This window comes from Callithrix jacchus, chromosome 1 (genome assembly GCF_049354715.1).
Source record: "Callithrix jacchus isolate 240 chromosome 1, calJac240_pri, whole genome shotgun sequence".
Lineage (NCBI taxonomy): Eukaryota > Metazoa > Chordata > Mammalia > Primates > Cebidae > Callithrix > Callithrix jacchus.
In genome coordinates, this window is record NC_133502.1 from 119,704,176 (window position 1) to 119,720,337 (window position 16,162).

Genomic DNA, 16,162 nt, shown 5'->3' on the forward strand with positions numbered 1-16,162 from the left:
TTTTTAAGGCATTTGAGAAGAAATCAATGTGTTTTCAATGTTTGCGTGTTAGTTTACCTGCATGAGAGACTGACTAACTGAATGGATGATTGATTTCTGGAAGGAAGGCTGTATGATTTTTCTTCTTTTTTTTTAAAAAAAATGTAAGATTCTACAGTACACATTCTGCCTCCTCAGATCCTAACGTAAGTATGAAGCTAGCTCTCTAGATATCCTTCGTAGTCATAATAAAGCTTCTGCCCACATGACTGGGTAAATTCTGCTGAATCAGAGGGAGAGGGGAAATGGAAACATACAACAAAAAAATGAGGAAAGGGGTAAAAAAGACTTTGAGCCTGAAAAGGTACCCCAAAAGTTTTCTAGAGATGACCAGATGCATGACTTATGCCAAACTGGTGTCACAATGGTCTTTTTTTAACCACTCTTATAGTTCTGCAATACATTAGAACTGAGGGGTAGGTCTAGTACTAATTCTGGTGATCAGAGTGCCAAACATCAGCACACACCGCATAAATGTACATCATGACACAATAAATCAGATGATCAGTTACTAGGCCAACTGCATTTTATACTACATCTAATCCATTTGGACTAAAACCCCTACAATAAATATATAGTCTTCATATGATCTATGTCATGGAACACTGGCCATAAATGGTAAGGAAAACACTTGAAGTTTCTCTTTTCTTATGATAAAAGGACTAACATTTTTTGTGATGTTCACTTGTACTCCAATTATTATAAGGTAATTAAGAAACAGTAACATGATCTGATGATCTGTCAACTGTAAATAAAAGTCAAAAAAGCATACAAAAATATGAAAGCCCATTAGTGAAGATTTTGCCTAAAAATAATATTTCTTTTGTATAAGATAGCAGAATCTGCTTCAAATGTATATACTTCTCTGCTTTTTATTCACTGCAGAATGAAAAACAGTCTGTACAGCTTTTGTTACCTAAGCCCTAGCAACATATACTTTGCAAAACAACTAGTAATAAAGAATGTAGTCAGTAAAATAAGATTGATACATAAAAGTCCCCCATACTAATAATCATTACATCCATTTTAGGTAAACAATCTTTCCCTGAGCTCTTATTATATGATGTCATCCCTCAGACATTAAAAACAAATACTCAGTGATTCATGCTAGAGGCAAATGCTGCATTGATAAAGTATCACAATAAAGTCATGAGCTAATTTTTATGTTGATTCAAGGAATGTTTAGTGACTTAAAAACCAAACCACACATATGATGTGCTTTTAGTACATTATGGGATTATCAGAAATCTTAAGCATTTCCTGACAAAATATCCTACATGATCTACAAACAGACTGCACCAACATATTGTCTATCCCCTGGGTTTCTGAGGTAGTTCAAGAAAGCGTATGTTTTGAGTCAGATGGACACTGTTTTCTGTTTTTTCTATGTCTGGCCCTTAAAGAACTGGCTTAGTTCTAGGATTCATACAGTTCAATTAGGTAGGGTACAATTCCTTATATCGAAGCCAAACTAAACATCTTTCTAAGTTCCTAAAATTGGGCCCTCTTGCTATGTGATAGTCATTGCATCCCACACATCTATGGTTGTAGAAATCACTGGAGAACTATAATAAAAAAATACAGGCCGGGTACGGTGGCTCACACCTGTAATCCCAGCACTTTGGGAGGCCGAGGTGGGCGGATCATGAGGTCAGGAGTTCAAGACCAGCCTGGCCAAGATGGTAAAATCCCATCTCTAGTAAAAATACAAAAAATTAGCCGGGTGTGGTGGCATGTGCCTGTAATCCCAGCTACTCAGGAGGCTGAGGTGGAGAATTGCTTAAACCCAGGAGGCAGAGGTTGCAGTGAGACAAGATCCTACCACTGCACTCCAGCCTAGCAACAGAGCTAGACTCCATCTCAAAAAGAAAAACAAAATACAAAACAAAACAAAGAAAAACAAAGCAACATTTTCAAATTTTTAATACTGCTATAATCTCAAAGAAACTATACTTAGAATTGAGAATGACTCAAAAATAGTCAATTTCCTGAGTGATTTATATTTGTTAAAAAGTGTGATAATGTTTGTATCTCAAACAGAAGTGTATACTGAAAAAGAATTCTGATTCATTGGAATTCCTGAATTTCCCAAGCCAAACTGGGCTCCAACTAATACTTACTTTATGTCAGGGCCAATGAGAGAATGTCTTCTCAACATAGCTCGAGCCTGGGCATTGGTTACACTGATGGTAGACTCTTCATTAATGGACAAGATGCAGTCCCCAATGGCAATCCGGCCATCTCGACTAATGGCACCTCCATGAATAATGCTTCGAACAATCATCCCCAAGCCATCTTTATTAGCACTAACTGTCATTCCTACAGGAAAAGAGAAATGCAAATATAATTAAATACATGATTTTCAAATTCATTTTAATTTGAATTTAATAATTCCTATGATTTGTAGATAAAATAGGAGTAACATTTTAGTCAATAAAAAGCAATAGCAAAAACAAGAAAAAGTGTTTCTAACAAAAAATATTTTTAAGTAAATTTGTAAATGTTTGTCAAATTGTATAGAGTCAATATATTATAAAAGAAATGGGTCTACATTGTGGAATGAATGTAATTTAGACAATGTGATGTGTTGCCCCTTGAATAAAAAGGACTCTCAGGCAGAGTACTATGATACAACTGAATCAGTTTTACAATAGCAGTTTGTCTCTTACACATAAAAGAGAATTAAAATCAAGACTACAAAAGGAAAGTTTGTTCTGTAAATTAAGAAATTATCTGCTATTACCTTATTTCTATGTCACTTGTTCATTCAGGATCTATTTAATATATGACTAATACGTGCCAAAACTATGTTGGTTGCTTAGGATAAAACCACTGCACAGAATTCCTAACATCAAGAAGCTGATATTGAAGTTTTCATACCTGGAGTCTATCACAGTGTGTGAAACTATAATTTACTGAAGTAAATTGCTATGAACTTAATCTATTTCCATTTTATCTCTAAACTTTAAGCCTCTAATTTGGACATTAAATTGCCCTCTTTTTTTTTTTTTAAGATGGAGTCTCCCTCTGTTGCCCAGGCTGGAGTACAGTGGCATGATCTCAGCTCACTGCAACCTGCACCTCCGGGGGTTCCAGTGATTCTCCTGCCTCAACCTCCTGAATAGCTAGGATCACAGGTGCACGCCATCACATCCAGCTAATTTTTGTATTTTTAGTAGAGATGGGTTTCACCATATTGGTCAGACTGGTCTTGAACTCCTGACGTCGTGATCTGCCCACCTTGGCCTCCCAAAGTGCTGAGATTACAGGCGTGAGCCACTGCACTGGCCTAAACTGCCCTCTTTTCATGTCCCATGGACGTCTCACAGGAAATGCAATTTCAGCATGTATAAAATTGAACCTGCAATTTTTAATCTCACATTATTTCTCTGTTTTTCTTACCTTTTTTGGTAAATTGCACTACCACATTACCCTCCATTATTCAAAGTAGAAATACTGGGGTCTTTCTTGATTCATACCTCTCTCTCAACCCCTATATTTAATCAAATCACCAAATCCTGTCATTTCTATCTTCAAAATTTATCTTGAATCCATTTACCTTATTCCATTTAGATACTATCCCTAGACTAAGTCAACACCTTCTCTTGCCTGACTTTTTGTAAAAGCCTCCTTCCTAACTGGTCGCCTGCCTTCCATTATTGTCTCCTTTAATGCATAATTCCCACAGAAGACAGAGGGACCATTACAAACAAAGATAAGTCACATCCTATCAGTCTCTTGGCTGCAACTCTTCAACAGCTTCCCGTTGTGCTAAAACTCAACACACTTGCTCAGCACAGTCTATAGGCCAGGGGTACACTGGCCTTTGCAGTGTGCATCCCTGCTTTGTGTTATGTCCTTCTTGACTCTCTGAATTCTAGCCACAAATATATCTAGTCTCTGCCCATTTTGAAGTCTTTGCCTGACACCTTCATTCTGCAGCTCTTGCACAGATAACTCTTTCTTACTCTTCAATATCACTTCCTCAAAAAGTCCTTCTGGAAGAGCAAGTCGGCTTTTCTGGGCCCTGGCTCCCCTCCAGATGCCAGCCGGACCCCGTCCCTGCCAAGCTCCAGAACTCCGTGCCCTCTCTGGGTGGGGGCGAGGGCCCGAGAGCCCAAGGGCCCCAGGCACTGGCCAGCCAAGGGGGCCGAGGGCTGCCATGGCGGGCCTTCACAGAGCAGCCCTGGGCCCCAGGAGAAGTAGCAGGCCATTGGGAGAGAGTGAGCTGATAGTTAGGGGATGATTGTGGAGGCAGAGAGGCCCAGAGGTGGCTTGGGAGGAGGCAGGGGCCCAAATGTTCCCTTTGCATCCAATCCTCACTCTATTCCTTGAAAAATACAGAACTTTTAAAAATTATATTTAAAACTTTGCAAAAATAATGTAAGTTCACTTAAAATGAAGTGTTGAAAGTTTCTTCCAAAACAAAATTATATAATTAAACAAGATAAGGAGAGATATAAAGCTACCAGGGTATTTATAAAACCTTCTCTGACAGATGTCATAAATTCCTTTTTAGGTTTTTGTATATTTAAAAAAATGATATCATTCCAAATATTAATTTTACTCATACCAAATTAGATATGGTATTTCAAACATTTTAAAAAATGATTCTGATTATGTTTTTAGCCTAATAGTTCATGCCTGGATATGGCAATCCAGGCTCCTACTTACTGTTTTCTGATAGAAATAAAACATTTTTAAATGTACTTAAAACATTCAGGTAAGACTCATACTAACGATTTTCAAGTGTATTGTTAAGAAGCCACCTCTGCTTACCATAAAATAATAAGATACCATTTCAGGTGAGCAAAAAGACTGGCTCTGAAAATTTTCAAAAGGTACTCTAGTTTTTACTGATAAAGCCACCTTTCCCACCAATACCCACAATACAACTGTACTTTGGTAAAACAAAAATGTGTCAGCACAAAGTAAAATTTAGCTCAGCGAATCACACTGGGAATCTAACTCATCATCTTGTTCTCATTAGCACCAGGCAGACTACAAAAGGTAAAACTCAGACATGAAACATATCATGAGCTATGGCCAAAATGATCTCTGAATTCACTTTTAATAGCATATTTAACTCGCAACTCTCAGCTATGAAGGCTGTCAGGTCACATCAACCATGTAAACCAAAAAAGTCAACATCAGTTAGCTGAGCTTATACTTTCCTTTCACCAAATGACAATTTTCAAGGTTGAGTAACTTGGGGGTAATCTGCACTAACTAGATTTTGGTTGTAACTTGTAAGATCTCTCAATTCTTTCCTGGAAGAAGTATCAAAGAATATCCCAAACCCTAAATCATGTACTTTGGAACTAGAGTACTGGTTACAAATCTGAATTCCACCACTTCCAATCAGTACAAACTTGGGCAACTGACCTAACCTCACACAGAGCCTCAGTTTACTTATCTCTTAAAAGGGATGGCATTTCGTCTTATGGTTGTTTAAAGAATTAAATGAGAAACATTTATGTATAGTAAAACTTTCAAAGTACCTGACACAAAGTGTACAACAAAATTTAGTCAGAAAACTAAAAACAAAACAAAACTCATAAAATATGTTTAAAATGCAAACCAAGGTTACATTGCTCCCTAAAGACTAAATGTAAATCTTAATTCAGTTTTAAAACAAAGCTTGTTATTACAACAATCATAATGTGCCCTTGGGTAGCTCAAGTACTGAATGTATTGTATGGTATATGTGAAAATCAGAGATAGGTTTGAGTTCTGACTCTTCTTCTTTAAGGGTTGAGTAATTTCCAAGAAACTCCTGAGTCTGTCTGTGTTTCTGTATCTAATCAAGGAAGGGAAGATAAGATCTTCCTTTCCTTTCTTTTCCCCTGAAGAACCTTGTGTTTTACCTTCAAACACCACATCATTAACCAATGGACCAAAGACTTATCAAAAAGCATCAAGATTAGAATTTTTTAATGATCATTATATGCATGTGGACATTTATTAATATATCTGTATTTCTGTATATAACATTTTCATTCTACATTTAACAAAGTTCAAAAATCTGAATGATTCATGAAATCAAAATAATGGATTATGACAGTTTTTACAGAAACCTGTCATTTATTAATAACTTCTTCTGGTCATCACTAGACAAAGAAACAAATTATTATTCACAAAGCTAAAATTGCAAACAATCTCATATAGCCGATTAAGGGGAGACCGTGAATCTAAGAAAGTGAGCTCACTGATAGAACCTTTCATAACTTACTTTTCCACAAGCACAAAGCCAGCCTCTATTTAGACTTCCTAAAATACTATTTATCACACTTTATGTTACTTCAAGTGGTACTGCCAACACCTAATTAAATTGAATGCTTTAATTAATTTTTTACATAGATTTTTCAAGATTCCTTTACATTTAGTTATTCAAAGTGCTATAGAAATTGGAACATTGAGCAGCTCCTGCCAAATGAGATAACAGAGTAATGTTCTTGCCTTGGCATGCTGTAAATTTTAACCCCAAATGCCAGAGGAACCTCACTGGGTCCCAGGAAATCAAAAACCCAGGGAGAAAGCCCTATAAACATATTGGGCATATCAATAATGGAAATGAAGCAGAAAAGTTAAAACTAATTGCGATTATACTTTTATATCACAGTGTGAATGGTAAACTAAATGGTGCTATAATTTCACACTTAAATGTTTTACTTCATTTTTTTTTTTTTTTTTTTGAGGCAGAGTTTCGCTCTTGTCACCTAGGCTGGAGTACAGTGGCTCGATCTCAGCTCACTGCCTCAGTCTCCCAAGTAGCTGGAATTATAGGCACCCACCACCACACCTGGATAATTTTTTGTGTTTTTAGTAGAGACGGGGTTTTGCCATGTTGGGCAGGCTGGTCTTGAACTTCTGAATTCAGGTGATCTGCCTGCTTCGGCCTTCCAAGGTACTGGGATTATAGGTGTGAGCCACCACGTCCGGACAAATGTTTTACTTTCACTAAACAAATGAAAGGGCTCTTTTATACTTTAATTTTAAAGTCAAGTGTTGAGGTTTAAAGGGATTTCTAGATATGATGGAAAGGCAGGCCACTTTTACCTTTCACTGTTTTCTTCTAATAACTTTATTAACTTAGCATATTCTTATATCAAAACTTAAAAACTAAGGTGGAAGCAACTCAAGTGTCCATCAACAGATGAATGAATAAACAAAGTATAGTGTATACATACAATGGAATATTATTCAGCCTTAAAAAGGAAATTCTGACACATGCTACAACATGGATGAAACTTGAAGACATTATACCCTGTCACACAAGGATAAATATTGTATGATTCCACCTATATGAAGCATTTGGTCAAATTCACGGAGACAGAAAAATTAATGGTAGGTGATAGGGGACTGGTAGAGAGAGCAATGGGGAACAATTATTTAATGGATGCAGAGTTTCAACTGGGGAGAATAACATTCTGGAGATGGATGGTGATGATGCTGCACAACAATGTAAATACACTTAATGCCACAGAAATGCACTCTTAAAAATGATGAAAATGGTCAATTTTATGTTAGTATATTTTACCACAATAAAAAAATCGATGTATCTTGATATATTAGCAGAATATATAAGAAAATCCATATACTTTCCCCAATAGATGAAGAAATGCTTTGACAAAATTCAACATTCTCACAAGCACTTAAAAATTGGTAAGCAGGCAAGGCAGGATGGCTCATGCCTGTAATCCTAGCACTTTGGGAGACCAAGATGGGCAGACTGCCTGAGCTCAGGCATTCAAGACCAGCCTGGGCAACATGGTGAAACCCCATCTCTACTAAAATACTAAAATTCAGCTGGGCTTGGTGGCAGAGGCCTGTAATTCTAGCTATTCAGGAAGCTAAGACATACAAGAATTGCTTGAACCTAGATGATGGAAGTCACAGTTTGCCGAGATCATGCCACTGTACTCCAGCCTGGGCAACAAAGCAAAAACTGTCAGAAAAAAAAAAATTGGTAAACAACTCAAATAGTCAGTTTGTAAAGTCTGATGTACCCAAGCCATACCTCTTACAAGAGCTTCCTAACTGCTTCACCAACCTAAGCTGAATGCCCTTCTTAAAACACAAATCTGATCATGTCACTCTCCTGTCCTTAGCTCCCGCTGCCTACAGGAAGCATAAGGCAGTAGATGGCTGCAGCAGAAGCTCTGTGTGCTGCACACAAACCCATCCAGCAGTTGTCTCCCACTTCTTACTCGGCAGGTCATCACAACACACTTCATTCCTACAGAACCAGTTTCAGTAATATTTCACATCTCTTTGCTTTACTTCTAGCAGCTTTCAACTTTTTCCAGTTCCTCAACTATGCAGTAAAAATATCCTCTTTTTAGATCTAAATCATACATCTCCTCTTTTCTGAAACCATTCTAAACTTCTCCACACTCGGAGAGTAGGGATTAGTTGTTCCCTCTTTTAAGCCTTCAGTGTTCTCTGTGTAATATCTATCATAGCATGTATAATGTTTGAATGCCTTTAGGATTTTAAATGTCAATTTAAATCTTACTCTTTTAAACTTGTGTTCTTGGAGAACAATGGTAACATTATGGTGTCTCTGCATACTGGATACAGTATGAAAATAAATGTTTGCTAGTTTAGCAAATACAATAGAATAATAGTGCTTAAATGGGCTTTGCAAAATCTCTGTCTTATTAATCGTTCAAGAAAAATGGCTTCAATGGCCAATTAAATGTGAAAAATGCTACATTTGATAATCTCTTAGTGATTCACAATGCACACCGAAATATAAAAGATATTGAGAGGTAAAAAGAAACCTGTCTTCTTAAATTTATCTCATCCCAAACTTTTAAACTTGAAACTCATTTATAACTCCTATTAACATCCTACAGAACTAATATTTTGAGTAACATGGCATCAGAAACACTAAAGCCGATGAAATAATTCTGGCATGGCTTAGATATCTGTATCATAATTAATGAGTATGGAAAGTTCTGCAGTTCAAGCTTTGTATCATCCTATTAAATGTAATATATATAAGAAATATTATAACCACACAGAAATTATATGCTATAATTCTGTTTAGCTGCTGTTGATAGTACCCCGCCACCACCAAATGGAACAAAATCTTGGAAACTAAAGCTGAAATCTCACTCATCAAGTAAGAACTGCTGGATTTCTCTGCCAAATCTCAAAACTTAACAGGGCAACAAGACCCAGCCTTAAGATATCAATGTGAAGAGTAGTGCTTGGTTACTTCATAGAAGGAAAAGGATCTCTGGTGCTGAATTAACCAGAGTCTTGGGCTGCATTTGGACACTTAGAGCAATCTACCATCCTATTTATCAAAAAGGATAGGGCTGAGTCACATGACTGTATAATTCAACGAGAGAACAAATGTGCTCTGCCTCGACACAGTTTTAGCTATTGTAATTAGGATATTTCTACAGAAAGTCTTCTTTGCCCAGTTCAGAGGGTTTTGTGGGTAAAAGAGGACACAAAAATCCTGCCACCTGGGAGGTCCTACTGAATAACTCACATTTACATTTTGGTACTGGCACACCTGGTTGTCTTTTTAGTCTTTCTTTCAGCGAGTGAAAGAAATTAAATACAGACTGACTTATACATCACTGGTACATTCAAAGAAACTAATAATTTACTTTTCCAAAGAATTTAGAATTCTAAATTGCTGACTTTTCCTTTTCTAAGAATTCCCTTTCTGAGTTGCTGTTTCATACACAATTCATATATCTTTTACTGAATGTAAATGAGGCTTGTGAATACTCTGAAATAATTAAGAGAATGAGGGATTTCTGCTCACATGAAGTAAACAAACCTGTAAACCATTTCAGAAAAAATAATGAATACACAGAAAGAAAAACCATAAAAACTAAAGGAAAATTTCTACCATCTGTTCTCTTATCTACAGCAAAAAGTATTGAAATTTACCATATTCAGTATTTCCCCTTGGTCAAGAGGGTTAAGAAGTAGAGGTATACAAGAAAAATGAGAAACTTACCTAAGCTAGAATTGCCTTTTGCTATAGTAATAGTCCTTTCAAAAGATTCTTTGGATACATTTTGAAGCATGACGCACTCAGCATTAGAGGATAGGGAGCTCTGTTCAAGTAGATACTCAGAGCTCTGTAATAAAGAAAAAACAAGTCACATGGAAAGGGAAACTAGACTTTGGAGTGTGATTTCAACATCACGCATATTCTCTAATTGATTGTGCTTTATTCTGCAAGAACCTACAACCAAAACAAGTTCATAGGTTGCTTTCTGAAAATCTTAGTGTCAAGAAGCACTAATTCCAAATGAAGAGATGAGCCAGAATAACCCTTCACTATTCCCTACCTCATCATAAACACAAACCATATCTTTAAAATATTACCTTTCCAGCTGAATCAGGTAGCACAGAAGGAAGTTCTGCACTTGATATAACTTCACTAGGCAAATGAGATTCATTCCACACTATTGTGTTTTCACATTCACATTGTTGTTCAATAGCATTTGCAGGTGTGTAGTCATTTATAGTAAAGCTAGAAGTAGTCCCCATACTTATGTCTACTGAAGGTATATTCTCATCCTGTCTTTGTAGGAGATTCTGGGTATACAGTTCCTCCAAAGACATATGGAGATCAAGCACTGGATCAGAAGAATTTTCAATAACATCCTGGTGGTTGAGAAAAAAAATTAAAAAATAAATTTAAAAATGTGACCAGAATTACATCAATGTAATTCATAACATCACTTCTTAATGAACAACAACTTAGTAAAACATAAAACATAACAATTATTTGTTACTCAAAAAGCCTTAAGAAACATACAATTCTTCACTTAGCAGATTTTTTGCGTATCTGTATTTTCATAAATCCTTTTAAGTATGTTCCCTGAAAGTCATACATCTCATTTTCTACTAAGTTATACTTGTACAAGATACTGTACATAAGATCATTTATATGTAATACTATGCTCTTTCTACAAATAAAATTATTCAGAGTTCAAATTACATAGAAGAGCAAGTAATATACTTCCAAATCTCACTTAAAGTGTAGTTTGTTTCCTATCGGTCTGAAGATTCTGTTTATTATGAGATCAAGAACATAAAAACTATGACATTACTTGATTCGGACTCACAAAAGCCTCCAAGACAAAATTATTTTGATAGGCATTTATAAGTAGTTATGGAGAAGAATAGAAAGCTTGACAATTCAGATTATTATAGGAAAAATTTGCATAAATATTCTGTAAGATACAACAGAAGGAATAGTAAAACGGGATGTCATAAAATGTAGGCTCTAAATCCAAGCTCTGTGATTAACAATCTGTAGATCACAGAACCTTTCTTGGCTTTATATTAGACAATTTCTACAATCCACTGAAACTAAAATTTTATAGTTCTATATACATATGTGGATCTACTTACAACAGATATATTGCAACACTAATGTGCTTTGGGCAAGCAGTCGCTTCATAAACTACTGTTGAATAAACCTATCAGTTTTCCCTTCTTTTATTGATATTTTTAATGTATAAAAGTATCATATGAATATATTATTGCATAAAGGATTCAAGATACAGACATATATTGTGTATGCATACAGAATACAATATGAAGAGTCTTTGCTATGGCTCCTATTTCCAATCCCTTCACTAGTAAAAATGGCTGGCATCAGTTAGGTGCTTATCCATCAAATTTTTAATGCATTTGCATAATATATACATACAACTACACCTGTACATACTCACACATAGAAGCAGATATAGCAGATATACATTTTTAAAAACTAAGCACAATCATACAATAAATAGCATTTTTACTTTTTCTGCAGTATCTTCGCATCTTGATGTGAGTTTAAAAACAAGTCAACTTTAATTTTCTTATGGCTGTAAGTTATTCCTAAGTATGAAAGACACTGGTATGTAGACTCTGAAGCTAGGATGCCTGAGTTCAAATGCTGGCTCACCACTAATTAAATGTTAGAGCTTTGACAAGTTACTTAAACATTATGCCTTGGCTCTCATCTACTAACTGGGGAAAATAATAGAACCTAATACAGGACTGTTGGAAGGACAGAGAGTATTAATACTCAAAAAGTACTAAAAACAGGCCTGACTTAATAGAAAATGACCAATAATTGTAAGCTACTGCTGTAATTTATATTCTACAACTATGTGCATATGTGTGAAGATATATTCACTATGAATCACTAGAATTGCAGTGGCTGGTCAAATGATATGCACACTTAAAATATTGGTACGTACTGTTAAATTGTCTTCCAATTTTCTCTTGCAAAAGGAAAATATAGGAATACCTGTTAATGAATCTTGTCAGCCCTAGATTAGTTTGGCAATTTGATTTATAATAAATATATTCATAAATGTTTTACTATGTGTACTCCTAACAGTTATCAAGGATAAGCCATCTGTATTTCTTCTGTTAACACCATCTTCATATTCTTTATCCAACATTGTCTCAGAGTTCAAATTACACAAAGAAGCAAATAACTTATAATTTCAAATTTCACTTAAAATGCAATTCGGTTCTAATTACTTTGAAGTTTCTATTTATGAAGTGATCAAGAACATAAAAAGTATGACATTAATTGATCTGGATTCACAGGAGCCTCCAAGAGAAAATTATCTTAATAGGCATTTACAGGTATTTATGGTGAAGAATAGACATTCTTCTTGTCATTGTTATAGTCTGAATATGAAGTCTTCGTGATATACACTGCAAATATTCTCTCAGTCTCTCACTTGTCATTAACAGGTAATATTTTGTCATGCAGAAGTTATTTCTGTAGCCAAATCTGTCATTTTTTGTGCTTCTATGTTTTATGTATTACTTAATAAGTCCTTCCACAAAAAGTAAATGAAATGCTTTCTAGTATTTTTCTTCTATTTTGCAAATGCTTTGTTTTAGATTTTAACCACCTAGATTCATTTCAGGGTGTGGTATGAGATATGGGTCTGGCATTTTTTTCCTAAATGGGTAATTAATTGCTCCGCACAATTCATTATATACTCTTTTCCTTGAATGTAAGTTATTATCTCTCTAGAATTATCAGATATTCCTAGCACAAAGAATTGAGGCAAGTGGAAATACCATATAAGAAGATCGGCCGGGCGCGGTGGCTCAAGCCTGTAATCCCAGCACTTTGGGAAGCCGAGGCGGGTGGACCACGAGGTCAAGAGATCAAGATCATCCTGGTCAACATGGTGAAATCCCGTCTCTACTAAATACAAAAAATCAGCTGGGCATGGTGGTGGGTGCTTGTAATCCCAGCTGCTCAGGAGGCTGAGGCAGGAGAACTGCCTGAGCCCAGGAGGCGGAAGTCGCAGTGAGCCGAGATCGCGCCATTGCACTCCAGCTTGGGTAACAAGAGCGAAACTCCATCTCAAAAAAAAATAAAAAGAAAAAAAAAATGATAGGAAGGTATCATCCTCCACATTTCAGGATCTAAACAATAACTTGTTGGTTCCCTCATCCAACTTTTGATAATTTTATTCTTATGAAAAATAATAATGTACTTACTACAGAATTGGTTAGCTTCCATATTATTAAATTTATTATAATAATTAGCAGTAAATCATCTCTCCCATGCCTCAAATTAAGATAACAATCAAAACTACTTTTCATTAGAAAAAGAGGTCAAGTCACCCTTGTTAGCTGGGGTGTACTGTAAATGGTATAACAGTCCCATGCATTATTCATGAAGGAGTTAACACAGACACATAGAAAAGAAAGAGCTAATCAACACAGTAGACAACATACGCCCACTTCAGAAACGTTTCTGGTTGCTCAACAACCAACTCGGTTTTATTTTTAAAAGTCTTATGGATCTAAAAGAAAAACAGTTCTTCCCTCATAAGATGTACAAAAATAACCACAATTTCCCAGTGCAACTTGATATCTAAAGCAACGTCTTTCAAAAGTCTATATTAATATGTGACTTCACTTGATATATGCTTGTCCTCAGTAAAAAACTGGAAAAAGGTTACATTAAAATGTGAAACATACTTTTTAAAAGTTCTATTTCTTAAGTGCAATGCATAAATTAAGGTTAGACTTGGACATATAATTTACCCAGATAATATATTTACAAAAATGAACTAAATTCTTGAGTATTCAATAGCCACTACCTACTTTTCTTTAATAAGCAATCTACCAGAGAATTATTATTATACTTTTAAAAAATATATTGCAAGCAAGCTGCTCCAACTGTCTTTATCCCACTCTTCCTGAGATATGATACACTTCCTTTATTGCTTTGACTCTGATGCTGCTAAGGAAAAAGGTAACATCTTTTATACCTTTGACAGCCTGCAATATTGTCACTAAGACTTTCACAGTCACTCCCATCATTTTGATTACAGTGATTTAGTTTTTTATTCTAACCCCATCTGCAAAAAAAATAAAAATAAAGTAAGAAACAGTATCAACATTCTAAACATGGACGTGAAGGCAATAATATTTTATGCTAGAGAATGACACTAAGTTAGAATTTGTGAGAATGTTCAGACCACTAAAAAAAAAATCATGAAGTCCGTTAGTTGAGTTTGATGAACAAGATGCAAAAGGCTTCCTATCTTGACAAACATCGAGTTCAACCTGCACTAGAATCCAAAGTATTTCCTGGCAGAACTGATATTCAGGAATGAAGGACAGGCACCACACTGGTAACAATACCATCCACGGAGAGAGGAAAAGTATGGGTATATATGGGAGGGCAGGGTGTAGAGATGTGAATAAGGAGTAGAAGGGGAAACTTCAATAGATATTAAATCTTTATCAGTTGTATTTTTAAATCAAAATAGGAAAAAATAAAACAAGTATGTTCTAAAAACCGTGTTAAGATTTTAAACAAAAGTCTGCAAATATTTAAATTTAAAAACAATTATTTCTGTATTTTGTCATATCTTTGGAGGTAATAAGGAAAAAGAGTAAAATGATTAACCAAAGAAATTAACACCTAAAAGAATAAGAAAGGAAAAAACCCACTGGCTATGGCTTTTAAAATCCTTTATGTCAATGACCTGCCTCTATTAAGCCAAATGCCAAAGAGGCAGGTATATTTTTCAGGTTCTTGGGTAATGGTTATTTCTCTTAAATTGTTACATGGTAACTAATCAAATTAAGCAAACACATACTCTTTAGAAAAGTCAAGTAGAATGGACCCCCCAATTAGAGAATTTTGTGAGGAAGAGCCCCAACTTATGGCTACAGTCCTTTGGTGTTTAAGCTACCCTGAAGAGCGAGGCCTCCCTCTATGAAGCGTTTGTACTTTAGATGATTAGCACTGACCACTTATGGTAGTATAACTTACCAAGGCTAAAAGACCATTCGTCAAGAGGAAGAGATAAGTAAAATTATTTGTTCATTTCCAATTGCCATTTAAGGCTACAAGATTATCATATTTAGCAAAGTCAAAAATCTAAGATCCTTACACTCTATTTTATCCTTCTTTCAAATCAGGATAGAGGTATCTTTGTTTTCCTTTTTTTTTTTTTTTTTCAGACAGAGTCTCACTGTCTCCAGGCTGAGATGCAATAACGCGATCTCAGCTCGCTGTAACCTCTGCCTCCTGTATTCAAGCAATTCTCCTGCCTCAGCCTCCTGAGTAGCTGGAACTACAGGTGCCCGCCACCATGCCCAGCTAATTTTGGTATTTTTAGTAGAGGCGGGGTTTCACCATGTTGGCCAGGATGGTCTTGATCTCCTGACCTTGGGATCTGCTTGCCTTGGCCTCCCACCATGCTGGGATTACAGGCATAAGCCACCACGTCCGGCTGCTCTACCAATTTTTATTTCTAAAAATCAGATAAATTTAGTGCAAAGAAACAATGCATTATATATTTATTTTATTTACATAAAAAATTTCAGTAAAAGCCTAGGTATTAAAAAGTTGTCATCAAAAATATAAAATGTTGCAGAGATTTTACCATGATGCAGGAACAGTCTTGCTTTCTAAGAACACTGAGAGCATACAGGAGTTTCACAATGTGCTTTAAAACACCCTCATTAATGTCTTCTTTGTTGTTTTATAGTTTAAGTATTTCAGTTGATATACCAGCTTGCCAAAATTTGCTTCAACAAAAGAGTAAACTACTGGCGGGGGGGGGGGCGGTGGTGGAGGAAGCAAACATAC

General features: G+C 35.7%; 1 protein-coding gene across 48 annotated transcripts in view; it reads right to left on the reverse strand.

Moving 5' to 3' along the window:
* MPDZ (multiple PDZ domain crumbs cell polarity complex component) overlaps positions 1-16,162 on the reverse strand; it is a 173,420-nt gene that overhangs the window by 59,909 nt on the left and 97,349 nt on the right. For all 48 annotated transcript variants that reach the window (XM_035305744.3, XM_035305723.3, XM_078369109.1 and 45 more), the window contains 3 exons: positions 10,402-10,683; positions 10,028-10,151; positions 2,160-2,358 (listed from right to left, as the gene is read on the reverse strand). In XM_035305744.3, the coding sequence (XP_035161635.1) occupies positions 2,160-2,358; positions 10,028-10,151; positions 10,402-10,683 (605 nt within the window). The remainder of the gene's footprint in view (positions 1-2,159; positions 2,359-10,027; positions 10,152-10,401; positions 10,684-16,162) is intronic.